Source organism: Mobula birostris, chromosome 25, assembly GCF_030028105.1.
Source record: "Mobula birostris isolate sMobBir1 chromosome 25, sMobBir1.hap1, whole genome shotgun sequence".
NCBI classification, from domain to species: Eukaryota; Metazoa; Chordata; class Chondrichthyes; order Myliobatiformes; family Myliobatidae; genus Mobula; species Mobula birostris.
Window position 1 is genome coordinate 5,723,503 of NC_092394.1, and position 26,332 is coordinate 5,749,834.

Consider the following 26,332-nt stretch of genomic DNA (forward strand, 5'->3'; position numbering starts at 1 on the left):
CTCTGTATGTGCTTTTATACCGTACAGAAGTCTTTAAATCTGCTAATTCGTAGGGACTGTAGAAAATCTTCTCAAATTTGACTGCTCTTGGCAATTTTTACTCCATCTTACTTCCACAACATAGTATACTGTATAAACTATGATTCAAACCAATAAATCCACCATAGACACAATTTCAGCGCAGACTGGGGTCTACCCAAGGGCATGTAATTGGTGGAATACTTAACCTTTCTGTCTGATAACATTGTGCTTTTCCTCGCGCAAGCTTCCTGCTACAATGGAGCTCGTGTCACTTCTACCATGGGGTGTCATTGAGGTATAGCAGATAGTGCGATGCTGGGAGGTTTGGCTCATTGGGTCGGAAGGGCCTTTTCTGCACTGTATCTCCTAATAAATAAAAATAAAAATATTCCACAACCTAGGTCACTCTAACCACTATTATTGAGCTGCAATATGGCTATAGGCACGTCCAGAGACAAAACTCATCTCTGATTCATTCACTGAGGCATACACAATTATAGAACAATTCTCACAGAGGGTCCCACTTGCTGCATTTTTAAATTCAGAGATGCAGCACAATAACGTGATCTTCTGGCCCATGAGCCCGGTTGCCCAGTTACACCCATGTGGCCAATCAACCTTCTAGCCTGTACACCTTTGGATTATGGGAGGAAGCTAGAGCACCCAGAGGAAACTTATACAGTTACGGGTTTGACATGCAAACTCCTGATAGATAGCAGCCAAAGTGGGCCTGGGTCATTGGTGCTGTAATAGCTTCATGCTAATCAATAGGCTACCATGACACCTGAAATGAATTTGCACAAACCACTTCCAACGCTCTTCTACACCAATGGTAGAAAGTGTGATACTGGAAAATTTTGGCACTTTCATTATCTTGGGTGCCTCTATTCTGCAAAGGCAACATTCAACATTGTTCTTAAAATTTATCATCACCTCCAGCATAACCTTCAGCCATCTCAGGAAAAGAAGTTCAAAGGTCGAGACCTCAAACTGAGCACAAAGATTATGGTTTTCTATGCAGCAGTGATCCCTGCCTTCCTGTGCTTTTCATTTACAGGATTTCCAGATGATCCCCAAAACACTGGAGAGGTGCCATCGGCAGTGTCTTCATAAGACTTTCTAAATCCATTGGCATAATATGTGAACTAACCTTACTTACATTTAACATCCCCAGCACTTGGTGGGCCACATTGTTCATTACTCTGAAGACCAAGCTGAAGTCTACTCAGCTGTCATTCTACCCCCCCTCCTCTATGCGTGCGACTGTGTACGTGAGACATGCATGTAGACTGAACCACATCCACTTGTCATGCCTGCTGAAGATCATGAAAATCAATTGGCAAGACAGAATTCCTGACATGGAAGTGCTGCCTGCAGTAAACATGCCCACCATCCACACATTGCTGATGAAACATCAAGTCAGATGGGCAGGCTATGTGGTCAGGTTTGGAGATGATTGCATCTCCAAGCAGTTGTTCTTCAGGGAACTGTCCACAAGGAAGCACCCTCATGGTGGTCAGTGAAAACGATTTAAGGACACACTCAAGACTTTGTTCAAGGACTTGAGATCGATCACACTTCTTGGGAACATGTAGCCTTGAATTGCTCATCCCTGGTGCAGCCTTTTCAATAAAGGTGCCACCGAAGCTGAAAGGAACTGCAATGCTGAAGAAATAACAACAGCGGAAAGAATGAGCAGCAGGCACCTCGACTACAGAACCTTCACACTCTTGCCCCACGTGTAGGAGGTACTTCCTAGCCCGGACTGTCACCTCCGAACACATAAATAACTAACACATCCACCCAAGGATGTCAGTGGATCTCATTGCTCGCAATGGACGTGCACACACACACATGGCCAGCATCAGACTCTTAAAGCAAGTACTCTACAGTGAGCTCTGTTGTGACTGGAGATTACTGGGAAGGAAGGCAAACAAGATATTCTAAAGATGCTCTTTAAAAGATGTAACATCCTTTATAAGTCAACCTGTGGCGGAGCACCATGTGTCTCTTCATTAATGGCGGGTGGGAGTCCAGCAAAACTGACAGGAAATGTACACTCACCTACCCTCCTCCTAACCTTGGTTGTGTATTTGACTTTGACATCCATCTCAGAATTGGAATGAATGCAAGTTATCTGCAAATGGAAGACATACCAAAACTCTAACTCTGAGATAGGACACAGAAGAGAATTCATATTTTAGAACAGTGTTAGCTTATTTATGCATTATGATTGATAGTAAAGATTCTGAAAAGTAATATATTAACAAAATATTTGAGATAGAAGATGGTGGAAAGGAAACCCAGAACAACGTTGGCTGATATTCCACGCCAGCTAGACTCAGCATGGTTATTTACAAAGTGTTTGTTCCGTTTGGGATATTGACTTGGAGTTGATCCTCAGTTTGAATGGAAACTCTTACTGAAGGAGCATCACCTCTGATTTAACTTTCCTGCTGCATACTGGAATGTCCTTGCAGTTTTTCATGTGCCGTAACCCGTTAATCCTCTAACATTACACATTACCTTTGAAGCGAATGTTGTCAAACAAAATACTACAGAGCCCCAGTTGTCTTTGTCCTGCGCCTGATTGTTATCATTGACCTGAATGAATCTCAGAAATAGTGTGGGAAAGGAGCCTGCTTTTCTTTTCCTCCTTTTCCTTTTCTATTATTTAAACAAATACAAGCAAAACACTCTATTCATTGTTAATGAAGAGTCCGAAGTCGGTTCTGGTTTCTTTAAATCGTAGGACAGCATGGTAGTGAAGCTGTAAGTGTGATACTGCTACAGCTCGGGATGTTGGAGTCTGGAGTTTAATTCTAACCTGTCAAGATTGTGTGCGTTTTCCCCATGACCATGTGGTGCTCCAGGTGCTCTGGTTTCCTCCCACAATCCAAAGACATACCAGTTAATAGGTTAATTGGTCATTCTAAATTGTCCTGTGGTTGGACTCGGGTTAAATAGGTGAGTTGCTGGCCAGCTTGTTGGGCCGGAAGGGCCTGTTCCATGCTTTATCGCTGAATAAATAAAACAAAAAATATTGGTGGTTCATGGATTTGTCTAATGTCCTTAAATCTGGAGTTGAATGTGTATGTTTTCGACCCAAAACGTCAGTGATTCCTCTCCCTCCACAGATGCTGCCCGAGCTGCTCAGTTCCAGCAGTATCAGTATGACCAGCCCTGTATCTCTTTCACCTATCAACTTTCCCGCTCTTTACTTCACCCCTTCCCCCTCCCAGTTTCACCTATCACCTTGTTTCTTCCTTCCCCCCCCCTTCTTACACTGACACCTCATTTTTTTCCCACCAGTCCTGATAAAGGGTCTCAGCCTGAAACATCGACTGTACTTTTTTCCACAGATGCTGCCTGGCCTGCTGAGTTCCTCCAGCATTTTGTGTGTGTTGCTTTGGATTTCCAGCATCTCCAGATTTTTTTCTTGTTTGTGATTGGGTCAAATTTGTTAATTTTTGCTTCAAATATGTATAGCTGGATTAAAGGTTGAAACTACTGGTTGTTAGTTCATTAACTGTACCACTGTGTTCCCGTAAATAGATGTAAAAATTTATTACAATGCTGTAGTGTTGGGCAAAGTTTGTAAGTTCAAAGTTCAAAGTAAATTTATTATCAAAGTACATACATGTCATTAAATACTACCCTGAATTTCATTTTTTGTAGGCATTCACAGTAAAACAAAGAAATATAATAGTATCAATTAAAAACCACATAGAAACATTGATAAGCAACCAGTGTGCAAAAGAATACAGACTGTCCAGAATATTGTTACATGTGAAAACAAATAGCTTAATTCATATTTATTTATTTGTTGACGTGCAGCAATGCCCCAGTTTTATGCTAGCCTAGTCACAGGACCATTTACAATGACCAATTAACCTACAAATCGGTACACCTCCGGAGGAAACTGGAGCATCTGGTGGAAACCCATGCAGTCACAGCGAGAACGTGAAAACTCCTTACAGGCTGCGATGGGAATTGAACTTGGGAATAACCGGTATTGTGAAGTGTTGTGCTAACCACTATGCTACTGTTCCACTACTGTACTTCTGTCAGCTAAGGGAATAATTACGTCCATATTGTACGTACATTTTGTAGAAGTCACTCGTGCACCGATTATGTTTTATTCATAATTTGCTTCACCATGTAGCTCATGCAACAGACACCAGTATTGGCGTAGAGGGTCTAGCTTGCTACTTAAGTTGGCTAACTTAAATAATATTACAGCTGATAAGATTCTCATTAAGCAATATTTGCATATGAGAGGGATTTTTGTTTATTTCCTGTTCTAATACTGACAGAAATGACAAAATCAGTGGCTTCTTAGCAGAAAGCAGCCAGCAACATCCATAAAGAAATTCTGATGAAGGACTAGTTCGTTAAAGGTTACCTTGCCTTCAAATGAATGCACTTGTAGTTCTATAAGCGCAGATGAGAGTTTGTGGCAAAAGCTGAAGTCGCTTTTTAGACAGGCTAAATTCATTCAGACTTTTCCTTCCTCCTTCCTACTTCTACTCTATTTGAAGCGTCATTATCTCCTTGCAGTCTGCAGTATCTCCTGTTTCTTTTGAGAACCTTTTCTTGTTGTTATTTCTTGGTTACAAAAGGGCTGGCTGCTCTGGAGTAGAGGGTGGGGGTTGCTGGCAGTTGGTGGTGTAGCTGCTTTGAAACTTTAAGAACCCTCTTCAGCCCAGAATTGGGCGGATTTGATCAGGGATTTGTGTAGTGTCTTCACAGAAGGATTTAGTTATTTAGGAGACTAATCTTTAATATACCATCCCCTTTGTAAAGAACAAAGGCAGTATTTCAAAACAAAGAAAAGCGAATTTCAAAACCATTTAATTCACTATTGCCTGTTGATTTTGAACATTTTGATGCCAATTTCAACAGATTTACTCTTGTCATTTTCCTTCTTTTTCAGTGATGTTTGCTCCTTGTTTATTTTTTTCTAAAATGTATTTCTTCTTCTTGTTAAAATAATCAGTTGACATGCCCAAAAATTAACAGCCAACTGCAAGTGACATTGTGTACTCTTAAAAAGTAAGGTAGTGTAATCTGGAGTTGGATTTACAAATTAGCATTCCTGTGCTGAATGCTGAGTAGCTGGGTTACATGGTGATTATACTCTACCATTCTTCCTTCACTTACAAAAAACACTTCTAGCTACTATTTCCAGTTCAGAAACTTACTTTTAGGCATTTTTTAACAGTAATAACTCCCATCTAAAACAAGATCTCCGTACTTCTTTTATGTTAAATATTCCTCTTGCTGTAATTGTATTTTTAATAGGAAAAGTTAGTGGAACTTGGAATAGCAAAAACAAAAATCCTTAGTGTTGAAGTATCACCTGAGGAGTTTGGGTTTGGGATGGGGTGTGGGTTCCAATGGTATAGTCTGCAGATTAGGAATGCAGCCAATGTGTGTTGCTTTACTGGAAGGCTGCCTCTCAGCTGAGTTTGACAGGGCACAAAATATAACTCTCGTGAAGTGTCAAACCAGATTTCAAAAAAATCTTCAGGAGAACCTTGAGATGTCCTTGGCACTTCATAAACTATTTTTTGTAATGCACTCAGATGTCAACATGCAAAAGATTTAAGGCCTCTCTTATGCATTTCCAACGCTTTTGACTTTTATTTCTTTTTTCTTTCGTTTGAAGCTTACTGAATTGTGTAAAAGCACACGTATGTATATTGAGCTCTCTCCTGTTACATGTAGGTTTTGGTGGCAAGGCTGCATTTACTGCCTGACTCTAATTATCCCTCTGTAACAGTTCTTTGCTTAGCCAAGGATTGTGGACTCAAATGTAAGCCATTTTGGAAAGAGTTGATGTCTTCTTTTGCCTGGAGAATCTCGATGAATCAATTGATCACTGTTTACTCCACATAAACTAATACATTTATTGCACCCTGGTGAGATTTGAATTCTCAAAAACTTATTAGAACTTTGCAATCGCATTCCTGTATACTTGCAAAACTTTACCACCGTGGAAGTAGAAACATTGCTCCCTGTGTGGCAAGTTCAAACACATTGGATAAATTTTGCTCTTGAATCAAAAACGATAAAAGAGGATTAACTTTATTTGTAACATGTACATTGAAACATCGAAACATACAGAGAAATACAGCGTTTGCGTCAACAACCCAAACATTGTGAGGATTTGATGGGAGCAGCCCGCAAGCGTCATCGTCTTTCCAGCACCAACATAGCATGCCCATATCTTACTGATCTGTATGTGATCAGCATGTGGATGGAAAGCAGATTACACAGAGGAAACCACACAGTCATAGGGAGAACGTGCATACTCCTTACCGACAGAGGCAGGAATTGAACCCAGATTTTACAATCACTGGCAGTGTAAAGCATTACTCTAACAGCTTTAACATTACTGTACTTAAATTCAGGAGAGCAGAGTGTGGAAATATTGAGCTCCGACATTATGTTATGGTGGGAGGAAGATGGTAGAATGTGTACAAGAAGCAATAAACAGCACTGTTTCTATAGATGCTGAGCTTAAAACCACCTTAACCTATTACTGGGCAGACACATTTGATCTTTCCAGTGACAGTTGGGTTTCTCGTCATGAAATTAGTTCAATTAGATTCAAACACACTGAACTAAAGAATATTCAAAGTTCATGTATTGTTTTGTTTAAGAATGTTAGCTGTGTGAAATTTCATAGTTGTACAATATACTGATAAGCTAGTTTGAGCCAGACAAAGAAATTCAATCTAGTTCATTACCCAGTGCAGAATTCCAATGGAAAATTTCCTTTCTCATATATTCTTTTTGATTGGAAGTCAATTAGGTCTATAAACGCTCATCATTGTATGGGACTTATGATCCAGCAATAAATTAAAAATCTCAGTTTACTTCGGAATATATTTGCTCCAATTAGTTATTGCAGTAAATAAGTATATTTTCTAAACACACTAGATTTGTTTAAACTCTCTTATCTTTTACACATTCCAGTGAAATATAATTTTATATATTTTACATACTTTTCTTACTTCTTATCATGTAGAAAGAGGCCATTCCACTCATCACATCTGTACCAGTTCAGAGTGCATTCCTATCCACTAATTTCTCAGTAGCTATTCTCTTTCATTTACCCGTGAGCTCCTCTCTAATCCTTAGAGCATAATCTGCACCGGGGTAATTCATAATAAACAAAAAATCTACATTTTGATTCACTGTGTGAGGTAAATGATTAAATGGGCTGAAGTACAAATTCTGCAGTCTGGCTATTATTTTGTGTGCAGTCTAATCTTGAAGTAAAGATATTTTGGCTTGTAAGTTTTACCATTAACAATCAGACGTATCATATTTCCTGCTCCCTTTCTTACTTCTTTTGTTAAGTGGTCAGCATTCCAAATTGTTTCTGTAGTGAACTGAGAATAGTGCCTTTTATCTTTCCTTGGAACTTTTATATATTTGTTTAGACCAATCACTTGTGATTTTATTAAAAATATGTGCAGAGTTGTTTTCCTACAGAGGGACTCCATGAGACAGTGACTGCAGATTTCTGTTACTTTTTTGTCTTTGAAGAACCCGTGGCTTTTTGTCAAAATACAATAGGTATTATGTTACTGTGGTTTGCATGTACGCTCCTTCTTCCTTCCTTACCGTCTCTTAAGGAGCTAAAGATAACTCTTGGCTGGTTGATTGGATAATAAACATATGCGCTATACTTTCTATCAGTCACTTTCCCAAACAAAGCATTGAAACTTAGAAGAAAGAATCCCAGAATGAAATTAACCCTCTGTGAGTCCAAAATTCAGTTGTTTTTCTCTAATAATGGACTGTATCCAGGGATTCGTCTTCAAACCTGGATGAGTATGCTGCGGTTGTTACCAACTTCATGAAAACCTGTGTGGATGAGTGTGTGCCCACAAAGACTTACTGTACATTCCCAAACCGAAAGCCGTGGATGAACCAGGGGTACGTCATCTGCTAAAGGCTAGATCTGTGGCATTCAAGTCTGGTGATCCAGGCCTGTAGGAGAAAACCAGGTATGATTTGCAGAGGGCTATTTCGGGGGCGAAGAGACAATTTCAAACGAGGTTGGAGGCGACATTGGATGCACGAAAACTCTGACAGGGTTTGCAAGACGTTACTCGCTACAAAGCAAAACCCAGCAGCATGAATGGCAGTGATGCTTCATTACCAGATGAACTCAATGCCTTCTATATCTTGAAAGGGAGAATACAACTACAGCTGTGAAGATCCCTGCTGCACCTGATGACCCTGTGATCTCTGTCTCAGAGGCCGATGTTAGGCTGTCTTTAAAGAGAGTGAACCTTTGCAAGGCGGAAGGTCCCCAAGGAATACCTGGTAAGGCTATGAAAACCCGTGCCAACCAACTGGCAGGAGTATTCAATTACACTTTCAACCACTCACTGTTACGGGTGGAAGTTCCCACTTGCTTCAAAAAGGCAACAATTATACCAGTGTCTAAGAAGAATAATGTGAGCTACCTTAATGACTATCGCCCGGTAGCACTCACATCTACAGTGATGAAATGCTTTGAGAGGTTGGTTATGACTAGACTGAACTTCTGCCTCAGCAAGGACCTGGACCCATTGCAATTTGCCTATCGCCACAATAGGTCAACGGCAGACGCAATCTCAAAGGCTCTCCACATGATTTTAGACCACCTGGACAACACAAACACCTACGTCAGGATGCTGTTCATCAACTATAGCTCAGCATTTAATACCATCATTCCCACAATCCTGATTGAGAAGTTGCAGAACCTGGGCCTCTGTACCTCCCTCTGCAATTGGGGTTTAGAATGGGTAGGGTTTGTTAGGTGTGTTCAAGAAGGTTTCTTGACACAATATGTAGATAAGCCTGCAAGAGGAAAGGCTGTACTTGATCTGGTATTGGGAAATGAACCTGGTCAGGTGTCAGATCTCTCAATGGGAGAGAATCTTGGAGATAGTGATCGCAATTCTATCTCCTTTACCATAGCATTGGAGAGGGATAGGAACAGACAAGTTAAGAAAGTGTTTAATTGGAGTAAGGGGAAATATGAGGATATCAGGCAGGAACTTGGAAGCATAAATTGGGAACAGGTGTTCTCAGGGAAATGTACGGAAGAAATATGGCAAACATTCCGGGGATATTTGCATGGAGTTCTGCATAGGTACTTTTCAGTGAGACAGGGAAAGTATGGTAGGGTACAGGAACTGTGGCGTACAAAGGCTGTTGTAAATCTAGTCAAGAAGAAAAGAGGAGCTTAGGAAAGGTTCAAAAAGCTGGGTAATGATAGAGATCTAGAAAATTATAAGGCTAGCAGGAAGGAGCTTAAGAAAGAAATTAGGAGAGCCAGAAGGGGCCATGAGAAGGCCTTGGCAGACAGGATTAAGGAAAACTCCAAGGTATTCTATCGGGATCGGAAAAAAACGGTAGTTCTCTCACTTTCTTCTTGTTCCCTAAACAATACAGTGCAACAGCTATTTTCATAGCATTTCCATTGTACAGGTTTCCCCTGCTAACCGAAAGTCGAGCGTTCCTATGAAACCTTTCGTAAGCCGAAATGGCGTAAAGTGAAGAAGCAATTGCCATGAATTTATATGGGAAAAATTTTTAAGCGTTCCCAGACCCAAAAAATAACCTACCAAATCATACCAAATAACACATAAAACCTAAAATAACACTAGCATATAGTAAAAGCAGGAATGATATGATAAATACACAGCCCATATAAAGTAGAAATAATGTATGTACAATGTAGTTTCACTTACCAGAATCGGGAAGACAGCGAGCACACTGGAAGCTTCATGCATTTTCCTATCATACAGTTCTTTGTAAGCACTCAAAACATCCTGCAAACCTGCCCTAAACCTACGTGCCCCTTCAAAATTAAAGTCATACTTTTCTGCAATCTTTGCAGCACTGTCTATCGTAGCGAAACTCTCATGCAGTTCAAAGCTATGGGGACTTGATGCTGAGTGTTTTGCTGAGAGCAAAACAAACACTGAACGCTATTTTTGCTTTTCACCACTCTCGCTGCTCGGGGCGCGCGCTGCCTCTATAACGGCTCGCTGCAAAGCAAACATTGAACGCTATTTTCACTTTTCACCACTCTCACTGCTCAGGGTTCGCAGGAGGGCTACGATGGTTGCATCTGCACTGAACATGTATAAACTTTTTTTCATGTCATTATTCCCTAAACAATACAGTATAACAACTATTTATATAGCATTTACATTGTATTAGGTATTATGAGTAATCTAGAGATGATTTAAAGTATATGGGAGGATGTGCGTAGGTTATATGCAAATACTACGTCATTTTATATACGGGACTTGAGCATCTGCGGATTTTGGTATCGGGGGGGGGGTCCTGGAACCAAACTCCCGCGGATACGGAGGGCCGACTGTATGTGAAGAGCAAGAGGATAAGACGTGAGAGAATATGACCAATCAAGTGTGACAGTGGAAATGTGTGTATGGAACCGGAAGAGACAGCAGAGGTACTTAATGAGTACTTTACTTCAGTATTCACTACAGGAAATGATCCTGGCGATTGTAGGGATGACTTACAGTGGACTGAAAAGCTTAAGCATGTAGATATTAAGAAAGAGGATGTACTAGAGCTTTTGGAAAGCATCAAGTTGTATAAGTCACCAGGACCGGACGAGATGTACCCCAGGCTACTGTGGGAGGAGAGGGAGTAGATTGCTGAGCCTCTGGCGATGATCTTTGCATCATCAATAGGGATGGGAGTGGATCTGGAGGACTGGAGGGTTGCGGATGTTGTTCCATTATTTAAGAAAGGGAGTAGAGACAGTCCAGGAAATTATAGTCCACTGAGTCTTACTTCAGTGGTTGGTAAGTTGATGGAGAAGATCCTGAGAGGCAGGATTTATGAACATTTGGAGAGACATAATATGATTAGGAATAGTCAGCATGGCTTTGTGAAAGGCAGGTTGTGCCTTACGAGCCTGATTGAATTTTTTGAGGATGTGACTCATCACATTGGTGAAGGTGGAGCAGTAGATGTAGTGTATATGGATTTCAGCAAGGCATTTGATAAGGTATCCCATGCAAGGCTTATTGAGAAAGTAAAGAGGCATGGGATCCAAGGGGACATTGCTTTGTGGATCCAGAACTGGCTTGCCACAGGAGGCAAACTGTGGTTGCAGAAGGGTCATATTCTGCATGGAGGTCGGTGTACCTCAGGGATCTATTCTGGGTCCCCTACTCTTCGTGATTTTTATAAATGACCTCGATGAAGAAGTGGAGGGATGGGTTAGTAAACTTGCTGATGACACAAAGGTCGGGGGTGTTGTGGATAATGTGGAGGGCTGTCAGAGGTTACAGCGGGACATTGATAGGATGCAAAACTAGGCTGAGAAGTGGCAGATGGAGTTCAACCCAGATAAGTGTGAGGTGGTTCATTTTGGTAGATCAAATATGATGACAGAATATAGTATTAATGGTAAGACTCTTGGCAGTGTGGAGGATCAGAGGGATCTTGTGGTCTGAGTCCATAGGACACTCAAAGCTGCTGCACAGGTTGACTCTGTGGTTAAGAAAGCATACGGTGCATTGGCCTTCATCAACTGTAGGATTGAGTTTAGGAGCCGAGAGGTAATGTTGCAGCTATATAGGACCCTGGTCAGACCCCACTTGAAGTACTGTGCTCAGTCTGGTCACTTCACTACAGGAAGGATGTGGAAACCATAGAAAGAGTGCAGAGGAGATTTACAAGGATTTTGCCTGGATTGGGGAGCATGTCTTATGAGAATAGGTTGAGTGAACTCGGCCTTTTTTCCTTGGAGTGACAGAGGATGAGAGGTGACCTGATAGAGGTGTATAAGATAATGAGAGGCATTGATCATGTGGATAGTCAGAGGCTTTTTCCCAGGGCTGAAATGGCTAGCACGAGAGGGCGCAGTTTTAAGGTGCTTGGAAGTAGCTACAGAGGAGATGTCAGGGGTAAGTTTTTTATGCAGAGAGTGGTGAATGCGTGGAATGGGCTGCTTGCGACGGTGGTGGAGGCAGATACGATAGGGTCTTTTAAGAGACTCCTGGACAGGCACATGGAGCTCAGAAAAATAGAGGGCTATGAGTCACCCTAGGTAATTTCTAAAGTAAAGAGATGTTCGGCACAGCTTTGTGGGCCGAAGGGCCTGTATTGTGCTGTAGGTTTTCTATATTTCCATAGTATTTCTGTTTTTTGCACGACTTTTAATCTATTCAATATACATATTCTGTAATTTATTTATTATTATTTTATTTTGTGTTTTTTTCTACTTCTGTATTATTTATTGCATTGAACTGCTGCTGCTATGTTAACGAAGTCACATGCCAATGTAATAAACCTGATTCTGATTCTGACTTTTAAACCAAGGAAGTGAAACTCTTATTCCTTGCCCCGAACCACACCTGTGGTTTTTTAGTGTCAGTGCAGAGAAGCTGGATATTAGGATTTCTGCTGCTACTCAGGATCTCATATCGTTGATTCGATAAAGAGGTGATGTAGTAGAGATTGTTTTTTCTGCAGTTTTTTGCAGTTGCTCTGGTAGTATACAGCAAATAAAAATAAGATCTAAACATCCATCCCCTCCAACTTGATTGTAGTGGGTACCAGAGGAATTTCAAGTTTTAAGTTCAGTTTAATTGTCATTTGACCATATCAGTGATGAATGGATATGGCCAAATGAAACAGCTTTTCTCTGGGCCAAGGTGCAAAGCACAGTAGCAACTGTCACACACGGCACAAGGCACAAATAGCACATAGTACTGCGAGAGCAGTATAACACACAGTCACAAAATATATATATATAGCCCAAGTCCCTAAGTGTTATGGCCTTTAGATTGATGATGCATTGGATGTTGCCCTGGAGCCTCATTTCTGCGGGGACAAGCATACAGCAGTCCTCATCCCATACCACTGCAGTCACAGATGAATGCAGTCTAGCTTGTCTTCCACAGAGCAAACACTGGAGGGCAGCACCGATGGGAGTGGCCAGCCTCCAACCCAGCATAAACGCCCACTGCACCACACCACCTTCAGGATCTCATTCCCAGCCTGCTGCAAAAGGTGACCCCACAGCATGAGGGTCTGAGTAGGCTTCCAAGAATTGATCAGCACCTGAACCTGGAACCTTCACTATCAAGAAAGCCAATGGCAGCAGGTGCAGAAACGCCATCAGCTTGTCTTCCTCCAAGTTGAACATCACTTCAACTTGTCGTTGCATTCTCATTGCTGTGTTAAAATGCTACAACTCTCAAACTCACATTTTCACTACTTGGATTACTCTGTTTATATCAATGTTCTCATCTGCTGCTGACAGCTGACATTGCTGGGGTTGCCACGATAGTGTAGCAGTTAGCACGTGTTAAATAGGTGGGTTGGTGAGTGGTGTAGCTCTTTGGGCCTGAGGGGCTTATTCTGCACTGTTTCTCTAACTACATAAATGCTGTCCTTGCCAATGACACCACATCCCAAGAATAAGTAAAAGAGGAAGGAGAGGAGTGAGAGCAGATGACAAAGATTTTACAGTCTTTGATTGATGAACATAATATGTGCCTGAAATGATTGACAGGCAAAATTATGATGTGAAATACTTTTCTGTAAATGTCCTTACATTTTACATGGAGTGCTTTTGCAGGAAAGCAGCATCTGTCATCAAGGACACCCTCCCCCCCTCCCACCATCATCCAGGTGATGCTGTCTTCCGCTGTTGTCATCGGGAAGGAGATACAACCAGAAAGGGATCCTTTTATTCCCACTCACTGCCTGCTACCAATCAGCCAATGCTGTTACCATGTTACTAACTTTCCTGTAATACCATGGGCTCTTACGTTGGTAAGCAGTTTTCCAAGTGTGGTACTTTGTCAGAGGCCTTCTGAAAGTCCAAATACAGGTGGCCCCCGTCTTCTGAACGTCCGCTTTACGACACCTTGCTGTTACGAAAGACCTACATTAGTTACCTGTTTTCGCTAACAGAAGGTGTTTTCACTGTTACAAAAGAAAGGCAGCGCGCGCCCGAACAGCCAAGCTCCTCCCCCGGAACTGCATTCTAGCCGCCATTGCCTAAACACGTGCTTTATCTCGATTTATTTTGTGCATCCATTAGCAAGGTGAGTTCTAAGGTATCAGAAAAGCCTAAGAGAGCTTGTAAGGGTGTTACACTTAATGTAAAACTAGACATAATTAAGCATTTCGATCGAGGTGAACAAAGTAAGGACATTGTCCGCGTGTTGAACTTGCCTACATCCACCATTCGCACTATTTATACACAGAGAGAAAGAATTTTGAAAGCTGTTGATGTTACTGTTGGTTCTGCTTGTAGCAAAGTGGTCTCTCTTAGTCGGCATCCGGTAATGGATAAAATGGAAAGTCTATTGCTTGAGTGGATTGATGGGTGTACAAAGCGTGGTGTTCCATTAAGTTTTCTTATACTTGAGGAGAAATTAGTCAATCTTTTTAATAAACTGAAACAGAAAGCACTGGACGATGGTGATGAAAGTGTTGCAAAAATGGAATTTGAAGGTAGTCATGGGTGGTTTGATCGGTTTCTGAGGCGAGGGCAGCTTCATAGTTTAACGTTTACTGGAGAGAGTGCTTCGGCTGATACTGAAGCTGCCGAAATGTTCCCAGCAGAACTGAAGAAAATAGTTACAGAAGGTGGTTAGTCGTATAAACAAGTGTTTAACTGTGACGAAACTGCAATTTATTGGAGTCTTCCCGATTCCGGTAAGTGAAACTACACTGTACATACATTATTACTACTTTATATAGGCTGTGTATTTTATGCGTTAGTTGGTATGATTTGGCAACTTCATAGCTTAAATATTACTGGAGAGAGTGTTTCTGCCAAGAGCACTTCTGCTGAGAGTGCAGCCGTGAGATTTTCGCTACGCTAGACAGTGCCGCAGAAAAGTATTTCTACTTTATATAGGCTGTGTATTTATCATATCATTCCTGCTTTTACTATATGTTACTGTTATTTTAGGTTTTATGTGTTATTTGGCATGATTTTGTAGGGTTTTTTTTGGATCTGGGAATGCTCAAAAATTTTTCGCATATTAATAAATGGTAATTGCTTATTCACTTTACGACATTCTGGCTTACGAGCCATTTCATAGGAACACTGTACCTTCGGATAGCGAGGAAAACCTGTGTACAACATCCACTGCATCCCCTTTATCTATCCTACTTGTAATCTCCACAAGCTATTGACTCACTTTCAAGGACTCTGTAACTCACGCTTTCAATATTCATTATTTTTTGTCTGTTTTGTTAGTTTTTCTTCTGGTATTTGCATAATTTGTCATCTTTTGTACTTTGGTTGTTTGTCTGTCTTTGTTTGTAAGTTGACTGTTTATTCGTTTCCATCGATGCTGCCTGACCTGCTGAATTCCTCCAGCAATTTGTGTGTGTTGCTTTGGGTTTCCAGCATCTGCAGACTTTCTTGTGTATATGGTGACATATATGTACTTTGATAATAAATTTACTTTGAACTTTTGAACTTTGAATGATTTGATTGATTACAATTGCGCTGGAGATAATTGGTGTGTAAGTGCCTGCTCAAAAGCAAAATCATTATTTTATTGTTGCAGATGTCCCTTGGCTACAATGTGGGGCTGAGTTTTCCCTGTGTAACATTTAAGGACATATGCTAGCGTGGTGTCCGATTACTAAAGTGCAAAAGTTCGAAGTAAATTTATTATCAAACTACGTATATGTCACCATTTACAACTCTGATGTTCATTTCTTGCAGGCATACTCAATAAATCCATAATAGAATAATAATCATAATAGAATTAATGAGAGACTGCACCGACTTGGGTGCTTAACCAGTGTGCAAACGGCAACAAACTGTGCAAATATAAAAAGAAGAAATGAAAATAATAAATAAATAAGCAATACACATTGAGAACGTGAGATGAAGAGGCATTGAAAGTCCTTGAAATTGATTGTGGGAACATCTCAATGATGGGGCAAGTGAAGTTAACCCCTTTGTTCAAGAGCCTGATGGTTGAGTGGTAGTAACTGTTCCTGAACCTGGGAGTGTGAGTCCTGAGGCTCGTGTACCTTCTTCCTGATGGCAGTAGCGAGAAGAGAGCACATCCTGGGTGGTGAGGGTCCCTGATGATGGATGCTACTTTCTTGCAACAACGCTTCATGTAGATGTGCTCAATGGAGAGAGCTTTACCCATGATGGTCTGGGTCATTACTTTTTGTAGTGTTTTCTGTTCAAGGACATTGGTTTTTCCATACCAGACATTACATCTCCATCTTGATTTTAAAATGATCAACTTAGCCAGTGTAAGTCTTGAACACTCAGATTATTACCACTGGACCTGCTCCAGATGCTAATAAACCTGAAAAGCCACTGTCTCTTACCTAGTGAAGGTTCATAACAGTCATGCTATGTTTCAGAACATCATTAATGGCAATCTTAAACTGCTGGAGTTATTCTAGAAACCAGCTTAAAAATGGATACAGGCTAGTGCTTTCTACCTAATGGAAAGAAAATGTGGATGTAGCATTAAGCCATATTTTATTCAGCATCATATAAAGTACAGTATGATCTGTCTATTGAATTACATGAAATGAACATTTATTCAATACTATTGGGGTAGAATATTCCATTCAAAAAGTTACAGTGTTTAATGTTATAGGAGACCTATTTTTAAAGTCATAGACCTCTACAGCACAGAAACAAGTCCTTCAGCCCACCTAGTGCATAGTATAACACACTCAGCAGGTTAGGCACCATCTACGGAAAGAATAAAGAGTTGATGTTTCCTGCCGTGACCCTTCATCAGGATTCATGGCAGCCTAGTCCCATCTACTTCCACCTGGACCATAGCCCTCCATACCTCTCTCATTCATGTATCTATCTAATCTTCTCTTAAATGTTACAATTGACATTTTATCATCCATTATTTAGGCAATTTGGCCTAGTTTTGTTTAGTCAGATTAACTCTGAACCTCAAAGGTTATTTTTATATAATTTTCTATTCTTATAATTGTTGAATGTTGTTGTATTTTGTTGCATGTCATGCCAACACCACAGCAAATTCCTAATACACGTAAATATATATGGCGAATAAAGTTGATCTTTGATCCTTTTTATGTACCCTTTTACTTCTTGCAAAATAATTCCATTTTGTTCTTTCTCCCTCTTGTTTTGCAGGCAAACTAAGTGGCCAGGACAGTTACAACAGTTTCACAAACAACAATCTGGGAAACCCACGGTTCTCACCCATCCCAACCCTGACAATTGTGCTGCCTCTGGCACAGATCAAACAGCCCATGACACTGGGAACCATCACAAAGCGCACAGGGTAATGAATTTTGACTTGACTTTCCAGTATGATTTTAATGGGCATGTGCAAGGAACTAAATAGATTAACATAAAACGTATGTACAGACATCACTCATGTTGGCTTTGCATATCAACATGGAAATTCAGCAATGGCAGGACTGTCTTAAATGTAGATTCCACCACAATATGCTCCAGTGGACCTGACTACAAACTGCACCTGTTCCTTTGGTGTTACGAACCTGATGACTTAAGCAGGTAGAGTAAGAGCTGCTAGCATCTTAAGGAGGATCTAAAATGAATAAACCACAAATTCAGAAGAGATTACCATTTAAGTATCTACTTAAAATAATGGCAGCATTCACTGAATTTTGAGACAGGATATATTTAACTGTATGCCATATGGCTGTTTAAAAAATATTGTGGAAAAAACCTGAAACTGTGTGAAATGGAGTACCAGGGAGGTGAGGCATGTTTGGTAGATTATAGAGTTTAGAAGTTGATAACAAATATATTTTTCTTATTTTGAATGTGGGAAAAGGTCTGCCTCTAGGGTTCCATATCAGTTCTCTTTATTACTGCCATTAGAGTTTTCTGGCTACACAAAGAAAATAAGAAGGGTTGTACGGTAGGTTGGTTAGCATCTGATTTAAAACGGAGATAGAGCCAGAACCCTTCAACAGAACTAAGAGTGTAACTAAACGTTATTCCATTAATTCTGTTTGTAAAAAAAATGTGGACGCTGCTAATCTTACACCATAAGACATAGGAGCAAATTAGGCCATTTGGCCCATCGAGTCTGCTCCGCCATTCCACCATGGCTGATTTATTATTCCTCTTAATCCCATTCTCCTGCATTCTCTCCCTAAACTTTGACACCTTGACTAATCAAGGACCTATCAACTTCTACTTTAAATATACCCAATCACTTGGCAATGAATTCCTCAGACTCAGTCCCTCTGGCTAAAGAAATTCCTCCCCATCTCTATTCGGAGCAAGAAGGCTGCGAGTGAACGGCTGACTTTTCGGAGCGAAGGGATTTTTTTTACTACTCGGGGTAAAAGAGAGGCGAGACTGAGCAGGCGCGTGACATCAGCCAGTAGAGCGCGAAAGGTTTAAAAAGAAGACCACCATATCCAGCGGGCAGCAGAGTGATCAGGCTTTGGCTCAATGGGCTTAGGTGGTAATGGGACGAGGCGGGGTAGGTTTACCTGTGTTAATTGTGGAAAGGAGGAAGTATGTGTGTGATGTCAGTTTTCTGTGCTCAGTGTCAGATGTGGGAGGTCCTGGAGTCTCCCAGCCTCCCGGACTGCCATATCTACACCAGGTGTGTCGAGCTGCAGCTCCTGAGAGACCGAGTTAGGGAACTGGGGATGCAGTTTGATGAACTTCGCCTGATCAGGGAGAGCGAGGACGTGATAGAAAGGAGTTATAGGTAGGTGGTCACACCGGGGCCATGGGAGACAGACAAGTGGATAACAGTCAGGAGAGGGAAGGGGAAGAGTCAGGTACTAGAGAGTACCCCTGTGGCTGTACCCTTGACAATAAGTACTCCTGCTTGAGCACTGTTGGGAGGGACAGCCTTGTTGGGGGAAGCGACAGTGGCCGTGCCGCTGGCACAGAATCTGGCCCTGTGGCCCAGAAGGGTAGGGAAAGGAAGAGGATAGCAGCAGTGATAGGGTACTCTATAGTTAGGGGATCAGACAGGCGATTCTGTGGACACAGGAAAGAAACACGGGTGGCAGTTTGCCTCCCAGGTGCCAGGGTCCAGGATGTTTCAGGTCACGTCCAAGGTATCCTGCAGTAGGAGGGAGAACAGCCAGAGGTCGTGGTATATATTGGTACCAATGACATAGATAGGAAAAGGGAAGAGGTCCTGAAAAAAGACTACAGGGAGTTAGGAAGGAAGTTGAGAAGCAGGACTGCAAAGGTAGTAATCTTGGGATTACTTCCTGTGCCACGCGACAGTGAGAATAGGAATAGAATGAGGTAGAGAATAAATGCGTGGCTGAGGGACTGGACCAGGGGGCAGGGATTCAGATTTCTGGATCATTGGGACCTCTTTTGGGGCAGGTGTGACCTGTACAAAAAGGACGGGTTGCACTTGAATCCCAGTGGGACCAATATCCTGGCGGGGAGGTTTGCTAAGGCTACTGGGGAGAGTTTAAACTAGAAGTGTTGTGGGGTGGGAACCGAACTGAAGAGACTGGGGAAGAGGAGCTTGGCTCACAAATAGAGAAAGCTTGTTGACAGTACGAGAGGGAGGATAGGCAGGTGATAGACAAGGGACGCGCTCAGACCGAAGTTTTGAGATGTGTCTATTTTAATGCAAGGAGTGTTGTGAACAAAGTGGATGAGCTTAGAGCGTGGATCAATACTTGGAGCTATGATGTGGTGGCCATTACAGAGACTTGGATAGCTCAGGGACAGGAATGGTTACTTCAAGTGCCGGGTTTAGCTGTTTCAGAAAGGACAGGGAGGGAGGCAAAAGAGGTGGGGGCGTGCCACTGTTGATCAGAGATAGTGTCACGACTACAGAAAAGGTGGACGCCATCGAGGGATTGTCTACGGAGTCTCTGTGGGTGGAGGTTAGGAACAGGAAGGGGTCAATAACTTTACTGGGTGTTTTTTATAGGCTGCCCAATAGTAACAGGGATATCAGGGAGCAGATAGGGAAACAGATCCTGGAAAGGTGTAATAATAACAGAGTTGTCGTGATGGGAGATTTTAATTTCCCAAATATCAATTGGCATCTCCCTAGAGCAAGGGGTTTAGATGAGATGGAGTTTGTTAGGTGCGTTCAGGAAGGTTTCATGACACAGTATGTAGATAAGCCCACAAGAGGAGAGGCTGTACTTGATCTGGTATTGGGAAACGAACCTGGTCAGGTGTTAGGTCTCTCAGTGGGAGAGCAGTTTGGAGATAGTGATCATAATTCTATCTCCTTTACAATAGCATTGGAGAGAGATAGGAACAGACAAGTTAGAAAAGCATTTAATTGGAGTAAGGGGAATTATGAGGCTATCAGGCAGGAAGTTGGAGGCTTAAGTTGGAAACAGATGTTCTCAGGGAAAAGTATGGAAGAAATGTAAATATGAGGGGGAGGAGAAGATGGCGGCGCGACGCAGCGCATGCGGCCGCTCCGAAATGATATCGTACTTGTTAAGTAGGGGCCGTGCACAATCCTGATTTGATGGAGACAGACGTGAGAAGCACGGAGGAACATCTGGAGAAACTTCTGCAATGCCCGCTTGGCTGCCGCTGCTACTGTGCGATCGAGAATCTCCAGAGGGGAAGGCCCCAAACCCTCGGCTTTGCCTATTGCCTGTTGCCGGGGCCAGGGTCGAAGCGCTCGGCAGAGATGGTGCTCAGTGCTCGGTGTCGGAGGGCTGGTCGGAGGCTCGAAGTTTTCAGACGGACTCAAGAGTCGGACTGTGGTCAGGTGCTTCCAGGGTGCTGCATCGGCAAGTTTGCAGCGCTGGAGGTTCATGGCAGGGAGAGTTTTTTTTCTTCCTTCTACTGTCTGCGTGAGATGATAGGACTTTCGAGAGACTTTGAGACTTTTTTTCTACTGTGCCCATGGTCTGTTCTTTATCATAACTATATGCTATAATTATGTGGTTTTTCTCAGTTTTTCAGTCTTGATTTGTCTTGTGTTTCTGTGATATCATTCTGGAGGAACATTGTATCATTTCTTAATGCATGCATTACTAAATGACAATAAAAGAGGACTGCGTGTCCTCATAATCTAATCTATTCAGGGGATATTTGTGTGGAGTTCTGCATAGGTACCTTACAGTGAGCCAGGGAAGTTATGGTAGGGTACAGGAACCGTGGTGTACGAAGGCTGTAGTAAATCTAGTCAAGAAGAAAAGAAAAACTTACAAAAGGTTCAGAGAAGGAGGTAATGTTAGAGATGTAGAAGATTATAAGGCTAATAGGAAGGAGCTTAAGAAGGAAATTAGGAGAGCCTGAAGGGGCCAAGAGAAGGCCTTAGCGGGCAGGATTAAGGAAAATCCCAAGGCATTCTACAAGTATATGAAGAGCAAGAGGATAAGACTTAAACAACAGGAATTCTGCAGATGCTGGTATTTCAAGCAATACACATCAAAGTTGCTGGTGAACGCAGCAGGCCAGGCAGCATCTCTAGGAAGAGGTACAGTCGACGTTTCAGGCCAAGACCCTTCATCAGGACTAACTGAAGGAAGAGTTAGTAAGAGATTTGAAAGTGGGAGGGGGAGGGGGAGATACAAAATTATAGGAGAAGACAGGAGAGGGAGGGATGGAGCCAAGAGCTGGACAGGTGATTGGCAAAGGGGATATGAGAGGATCATGTGCGTACCTCCTCTACTGTAAAGATGAAGCCACACTCAGGTTGGAGGAACAGCACCTCATATTTCGTCTGGGTAGCCTCCAACCTGTTGGCATGAACATCGACTTCTCTAACTTCCGCTAATGCCCCACCTCCCCCTCGTACCCCATCTGTTATTTATTTTTATACACACATTCTTTCTCTCACTCTTCTTTTTCTCCCTCTGCCCCTCTGACTATACCCCTTGCCCATCCTCTGGTTCCCCCCCTCCTTGTCTTCCTCTCTGGGCCTCCCGTCCCATGATCCTCTCATATCCCCTTTGCCAATCACCTGTCCAGCTCTTGGCTCCATCCCTCCCCCTCCTGTCTTCTCCTATCATTTTGTATCTCCCCCTCCCCCTCCCACTTTCAAATCTCTTACTAACTCTTCCTTCAGTTAGTCCTGACGAAGGGTCTCGGCCTGAAACGTCGACTGCACCTCTTCCTAGAGATGCTGCCTGGCCTGCTGCGTTCACCAGCAACTTTGATGTGTGTTGCTTGATTATGCAGCAATTGTCTGGTAGCAATTGCAGCTACTGACACTGGGCTTTATCCTGACCTCCTTTTTGTGGAGTTTGCATGTTCTTCCTTTAGGTTTCCTCTCAAGTCAGAAAGCTGTACAGGTGGGTTTATTCTTCTTCATAAACTCATCATCCCTACTGGGGCTTAGGCTGCTGTTAACAGCTTGCCAGAGTTCTCTATCCTGGGCCAGTCTTTCAAGTGTTTTCAGGTGTGGCCCATCTTCTTGGTGTATCCTTCCTTTCATGGGGATGAGATCATTAGAACTTCTGTTGATGTTTCTGCAGCACTGGGGTTTTACAGGATGGGGTTACTAGCCCCATGCCCGACCCTCCTTTCGCAGCTGGGCTTGGGGCTGTCCATGGTGGAGTTGCTGAGTTCATTGACTACCATGAATTATCCTCCAGTTCAGGAAAATGGCAGAAAGAAGCAAGTGGGAGTTGATGGACTTGTGAGAAGTTGTTACATGGAAATAAGGAGAAGGCTGAGGAGACTGATGGAATTACTGTATCAGGCTGAGACCTGAATGAACAGCTTCTGTTTTGTAATAACTAGCTAAGTAGGTCAAAGGAACATCTTAAAACACAAGAGACATAGAGGAATAGGGAGGATTTGGGTCAGAAATCAGAATTGTACGTGTTGCCAGGATGGAGGAGGACAGAGATTTGGGAGGTCACATGGGCTGGACAAGGTCATAGCAACATGAGACAAACTATGAAGTAATTGAAACATCAAAATGAGAACTAAGACCAGATTGAGACCATTGAGAGCAGACTTGAAGTGAACATGTCCTAGAATCTGACAGGATATGTATCTGACCTTAAGGTTAAATGCATGTGGGCTATTTCTCCAAAATAGGGAAGAAATATTTAAAAAGGTTGTGTTTGCTCATGGATATGATTAGTAATCTTTGCTATATCTTGCAAGAAGGGCTGTACAGACAACATTCAATTAACGTTGCCCTCTCTAGCAACTAAGTTAGCTGTTGTTTTCAGTCTCACAACCTAAAGTAGGGGATATCACCGGAATGATATTAATACTACCTAGTTTTGTACCCACTGATTTATTAACTATGGTCCATAGTGGTGCCTGCTGTTCTACTCCAGACACTTGATCATCAAAATCATGACTGACTCTCTGCATATCTTCATCCAAGAAAGGCAGCAGGGATAAGCCAGGAAAGTAGAGGCTTATAAATCAGATATCATTGATTGTGCAAGAAAATATAAACTACCCTGACCTGAAACATTAGATTCTGCAGCTGCTGGAAATCTAGAGTATCACACACAAAATGCTGGAGGAACTCAGCAGGTCAGGCAGCATCTATGGAAATGAATAAAGGATTGACGTTTTGGGCTGAGACCTTTCATCAGGACTGGAAAGGAAGGGAGAAAAAACCAGAATAAGAAGTTGGGGGGAAGAAGTAGTACAAGCTGGCAGCTGAGTGGGTGAGATCAGGTGAGTGGGGAAGGTACATGGATAGGGGAAGGTAAAGGGCTGAAGAAGAAGGAATCTGTTAGGAGAGGAGAGTGGTCCATGGGAGAAAGGGAAGGAAGAATGGAACCAGAGGAAGGTGATGGGTAGGTGAGGAGAGAAGGAATAAGTAATGGGGGAGAAAAAATGCCAGTCGAACATAATAAGTATTTTGCATCAGTTTTTGCTGTGGAAGATCTTAGCAGTATGCCAGAAATTTGAGGATATCGGGGGACAAGTGAGGCAGAAAATGCTTTGAATGGCTTGTCGCGGAGCACGTTAAAGCCTTTCTACTGGCTACATTGGACCCTTTCAAGTTGACTTATTGCTCAAATCAATCTGCTGATGATGCAATAGCCTCTGCCTTCCACTCTGTCCTGTCCCACCTGGAAAATGGGAACTCATATGCCAGACTGCTGTTTACAGATTTCAGTTCACTGGTTTACACTATCATACACCAGAAACTGGTGGGGGAACTGACCTCGCTGGGCCTCAACATCTCCCTTTGCAACTGGATACTGGACTTAAGTCAGTCTATGTGGGCAGCAACACCTCTAGTACCATTATGCTGAGCACTGGCACTCCCCAAGGTTGTGTGCTCAGCCCACTACTATTCACACTGCTGATAAATGACTGTGTTGTAGGATCCAGCTCAAACAGTGTCATCAAGTTTGCAGATGACACAATAGTGGTTGGCCTTATCAAGAATGATGACGAGATGGAGTATAAGGAGGAAGTGGAGCGGCTGATGGATTGGTGTGAGAAGAACAAGCTAAGCCTGAACGTGGAGAAGGCAAAGGAAATCATTGTGGGCTTCAGGAAGATGCAGACGAACCATCCCTCTCTGCAAATACATGGCTCCTTGATAGTGAGAGTTAAGTGCACCAAGTTCCTGGGAGTTCACATCACAGGTGACTTCACCTGGTCCGTTAATGCCACCTCCCTGAACAAGGAAGCACAGAAGTGCCCCCAGTTCCTAAAAAGATTGAGGCAAGCAAGACTCTTGCCTTACATCTTTGCTGCGTTTCACAGGAGCACCATGGAGAGCGTTCTGACAAGTTGCAACTCCATCTGGTATGGGAGCAGTCGAGCATCAGAGCAGAAGTCCTTACAAAGGACTGTGAAAACAGCTGAGAGGATCATAGGGCTCTCCCTGCCATTCATCGGGGACATTTATCAGGAGCACTGCGTATACAGTGCCTTTAGTATTATCAGGGATCCCACCCATCCATCCAGCATCCTCTTTGACTTTCTACCATCAGGGAGGAGACTACGATGCATAAAAAAAGAATAGTCAGGATGAAAAACATTTTCTTTCCCCCAGGCTGTTAGGCTTCTGAACTCCCTGCCATATTGTGTTCAAAGTGTCAGTGGTTAATCTGTTCCGTACCTTATCATATTTAATATTAATTCACTTTAGTTGGTCATTTATGTGTGATTCATCTGTAGATCTTATCCTTACCTTCATAAGTTATCATGTGTTATGTGTGTTATGTGTACTACTGTGCTTTACACCCAGGTTCGGAGAAACATTGTCTTGTGTCTATTTACATGTATATAGTTAAATGACAATAAACTTGACCTGACTTGAATGTAGTTGCTATTACTAAGGAGAAGGGGCTTGATAAGCTGATAGGTCTGAAGATAGATAAATCACCTGGACCAGATAGCCTCCACCCAAGGTTTCTGAAAGAGGAAGCTGAAAAGATTGTGGAGGCATTAGTAATGATCTTTCAAGAACCACAAGATTCTGGAATGGTTCTGGAGGACTGGAAAAATGCAAATGTGATTCCACTCTTTAAGAAAGGAGGGAGACAGAAGGAAAAAAAATATAGGCCAGTTCGTCTGATCTTAGTGATTGGGAAGGTGTTGGAGTCCATTATTTAAAGATGAGGTTTCAGGGTACTTGGAAGCACACAATAAAGTAGGGCAAAGTCAGCATGGTTTCCTTAAGGGGAAATCTTGCCTGAAATATCTGTTGGAATTCTTTGAGGAATTAACAGGCAAGGTAATCAAAGGGGAGTCAGTGAATGTTATATATTTGGATTTTCAAAAGGCCTTTGACAAGGTGCCATGCATGAGACTGCTTAACAAGAAAAGATCCCATGGTAGTACAGGAAAGATACTAGCATGGATAGAGATTGACTCACTGGCAGGAGGCAAAGAATGGGAATAAAAGGGGCCTATTTTGGTTGGCTGCCAGTTACTTGTGTTCTGCAGTGGTTGGAATTTGGATGACAGAATTGAATGGCTTTGTGGCCAAGTGTACCGATGATACAAACATAGCAAGTAGTGTAGTGGTAGCAGGAAGTCTGCAGAAGGACTTAAACAAATTGGGAAAATGAGCAGAGAAGTGGAAGATGGAATATAGTGCAGGGAAATGTATGGTCATGCACTTTGGCAGAAGGATTAAAGATACAGACTATTTTCTAAACAGAGAAAATTCAGAAATCAGAGATGCAGAGGGACTTGGAAGCCCTCCTGCAGGATTTCCTAAACGTTAACTTGCAAGTTAAGTTGGTGATGAGGAAGGCAAATGCAATGTTCGCATTCATTTCAAGAGGACTAAAATGTAAAGACAAAGATATGATGCTGAGGCTTTATAAGGCATTGGTCAGATGGCAGTTGAAGTATTTTGAACAGTTTTGGGCCCCTTGTCTAAGA

The 26,332-nt window shown here is 42.3% G+C and overlaps 1 protein-coding gene across 3 annotated transcripts in view; it reads left to right on the forward strand.

Annotated features, from left to right (window-relative positions):
- The window catches only part of bcas3 (BCAS3 microtubule associated cell migration factor), a 975,956-nt gene that overhangs the window by 440,437 nt on the left and 509,187 nt on the right, over positions 1 to 26,332 (forward strand). For all 3 annotated transcript variants that reach the window (XM_072243678.1, XM_072243680.1, XM_072243679.1), the window contains exon 16: positions 17,198 to 17,348. In XM_072243678.1, coding sequence (XP_072099779.1) covers positions 17,198 to 17,348 — 151 coding nt within the window. The remainder of the gene's footprint in view (positions 1 to 17,197; positions 17,349 to 26,332) is intronic.